At 38.2% G+C, this 2985-nt stretch overlaps 1 protein-coding gene across 1 annotated transcript; it reads left to right on the forward strand.

Annotated features, from left to right (window-relative positions):
• Positions 1-1483: 1483 nt before the first annotated feature.
• Positions 1484-2428, forward strand: LOC129505131 (olfactory receptor 10A3-like). Its single transcript, XM_055318086.1, has one exon. The coding sequence runs from the start codon at positions 1484-1486 to the stop codon at positions 2426-2428; it is 945 nt and encodes a 314-aa protein (XP_055174061.1).
• The last annotated feature ends 557 nt before the right edge of the window (positions 2429-2985 follow it).

Consider the following 2985-nt stretch of genomic DNA (forward strand, 5'->3'; position numbering starts at 1 on the left):
TTCCTCAATTTTAAATTCTATTACTCATCAAACATTGGTTTAGTATCATTTATGGGCCACGACTGTTGTAGACATTGTGAGTATAGCAGAGATCAAAACAAAATCTTGGATTCTTGGAGTTTATATTTAGCAAGGGAGTTAGACTTTATGTATATATAATACGCAAATATTATCAATATGTAATATCTACATATGTGTACATGTAAAGTGTAACCTCCTCACTAAAATATGTCAGTTACTGATAGGTGAGAAAAACAGCCAAGATAGAAGAGATAGGAATTTGAGAACTGAGGTAAGAGTGGAATGCTGTTTTGTGTAATGTTTTGAGCTCTCTGTGGAGTGTGAAGCCAATCTGTCCCTGAGGTACCTGAGCCTAGAACATTGTAAGTGCTAAAACAGTATTTATTGAATAATTGACGATTAAATCAATTTCTTGATGAGCAGGGCAGTAGGAGAGAGAAAAAGAGAGACAAAGACAGGAGACACAAAGAAAATGTTTAAATCACAGTCACAGAGTGATCACAACTGTATGATTCCTAAATCATTATGGTCACAAAGATTAGCCTTAGAGAACTGACTTAAAATTTCCCATGCAGGCCTGAATGGCTCTCTTGGTTAAGTGTCTGACTCTTGATTTTGGCTCTGGTCATGAACTCCAGGTGGTGAGATTGAGCCCCACCTTGGGCTCTGTACTGGGCACAGAGATTGCATAAGATTCTCTCTTTCCCTCTCTTTCTGCCCTTCTTTATCCCCTACTCACTCTCTGTCTTTCCCTCTTAAAAAAAAAAAAAGCTTTTCACACAGGCCGATCTCAATAGAATTGTCTATGAGCAGTCTTTGCAAAAATCAGTAAGCCTAAAGGCATTCACACAATTACAGATCACCTAAGATAGTACATCAAACCCCTTTGTCTGTCCCTCCCAAGACTGCATATTCAAGCATCACACACAGGCATTTTGAACATGATGAATATTTATAGTAAGTCAACTGCGATATAACTTTGAATTATTAGATGGTTTAAATAATATTTGTGTGTATCTTTTCTCATTTGTCTACTTTAATACTTTAACTTTTGTATTTTAAATTTTCTACTTCAATAAAATTGAAAAAAAAAGAGATGATTCTGATAGCCCTTTCATAGGAATGGAGTCTCAACTATAAAATACTGATGTTGTTTTAATGCTATACTTAATTTGCAAACTATATACTGTACAGGTCATAAAAGTATTTTGATAATGTTCAGTGCTTTTCAGATGAAATTTCTGAGCCAGCCTTCTTCACTTCCTCCTTTTTATTTGACATTTATTAATCCAAGTGATTTCTAACATCACCAAACTGAATTAAGTCAGGATGTGTTCCTTTTTACATCTTCTGCCAAGAATACCTGGGGTGAATTGCAGACACAGACTGTCAGCATTGGACTGTCAGCATTGTATAATTTGTATACAATGCCCATAAAAACGATATGCTCTCCACCACTGGAATGAAAAGGCAAAATCAAAGTTCTGTAGTTGAGTTCATCCTCTTGGGGTTTTCCAAGTTCCCTGAACTCCAAGAGCCGCTCTTTGGGGTTTTCCTGGCTGTTTACCTGGTGACTCTGATGGGAAATGCCATCATCATAATCATCATCTGCTTGGAACAGAGCCTCCACGTGCCCATGTACCTGTTTCTCCAGAACCTGTCTGTGGTGGACGTGAGTTTCAGTGCAGTCATTATGCCTGAAATGCTGGTGGTCCTCACCAGGGAGAAAACGTCCATTTCATTTGTGAGCTGTTTTGCACAGATGTATTTCATCCTTTTCTTTGGTGGCACTGAATGTTTTCTCCTGGGGGCGATGGCTTATGACCGATTTGCAGCAATCTGTCACCCTCTGAGCTACCCAATGATTATGAACAAAAGGGTTTTCGTGAAATTAGTAATGTTCTCATGGGTCTCAGGGATCATGGTGGCTACTGTGCAGACCACATGGGTTTTCAGTTTTCCTTTTTGTGGCCCCAACGAAATCAATCATATCTCTTGTGAAACCCCAGCAGTGCTAGAACTTGCATGTGCAGACACGTTTCTGTTTGAAATCTATGCATTCACTGGCACCATTTTGATTGTCATGGTTCCTTTCGTGTTGATACTCTTGTCATACATTCGGATTCTCTTTGCCATCCTGAGGATGCCATCAGCCACTGGGAGGCAAAAGGCCTTTTCCACTTGTGCCTCCCATCTTACGTCAGTGACCCTCTTCTATGGCACAGCCAATATGACTTATTTACAACCCAAATCTGCCTACTCCCCAGAAACCAAGAAGCTGATGTCATTGTCTTACTCACTTCTTACACCTCTGCTGAATCCACTGATCTATAGCTTCAGAAATAGTGAGATGAAAAGAGCTTTGATGAAACTATGGCGAAGAAGAGTGGATATACATGCATTCTGATTGTGCTGAGAAGCCATGTGATATATGGTCACTGCCTGACTGAACTTTACTTAAATTTTATATGTGGCTAAACAGTCTATTTTCAATGGTAATAACAAGTTTGCTATTTTTCCGTGTTCCTTTATAGGGTTTCCCGTTTTTAATAGTGCAGTGTGGTAAATTTTTAATGTAATGTATAATAAAACAGCTTATATATTCCTGTAGTATGATATATAGGCCATTACTGATTGTCATTAAAATTAGGTCCAATAAACACCTGAGTCCCAACATTTGTATGTACTGATTTTTTATTTCTGATACATACTACAAAGTGATTCCAATGGGACAAAATTATGTGTCACATTAACATGACAGTAACATTCTTTATAAAACTGTTACTGAATTAACGGCCAGACACAAGGGCTCCATGCGGACATGTAAAAATGTGGACTATCAGGTCCCACCCAAGACTTAATGAATTAAAATCTGCTATTTAAAAGGATCTCCAAGTGACGTGGGTGAACTTTCAATTTGAACTTTCAATTTGGTACAGCGTAGCAAAGATGAATTCCTTGTTC

The sequence above is a fragment of the Nyctereutes procyonoides genome, unplaced genomic scaffold (assembly GCF_905146905.1).
Source record: "Nyctereutes procyonoides isolate TBG_1078 unplaced genomic scaffold, NYPRO_anot_genome, whole genome shotgun sequence".
NCBI lineage: Eukaryota > Metazoa > Chordata > Mammalia > Carnivora > Canidae > Nyctereutes > Nyctereutes procyonoides.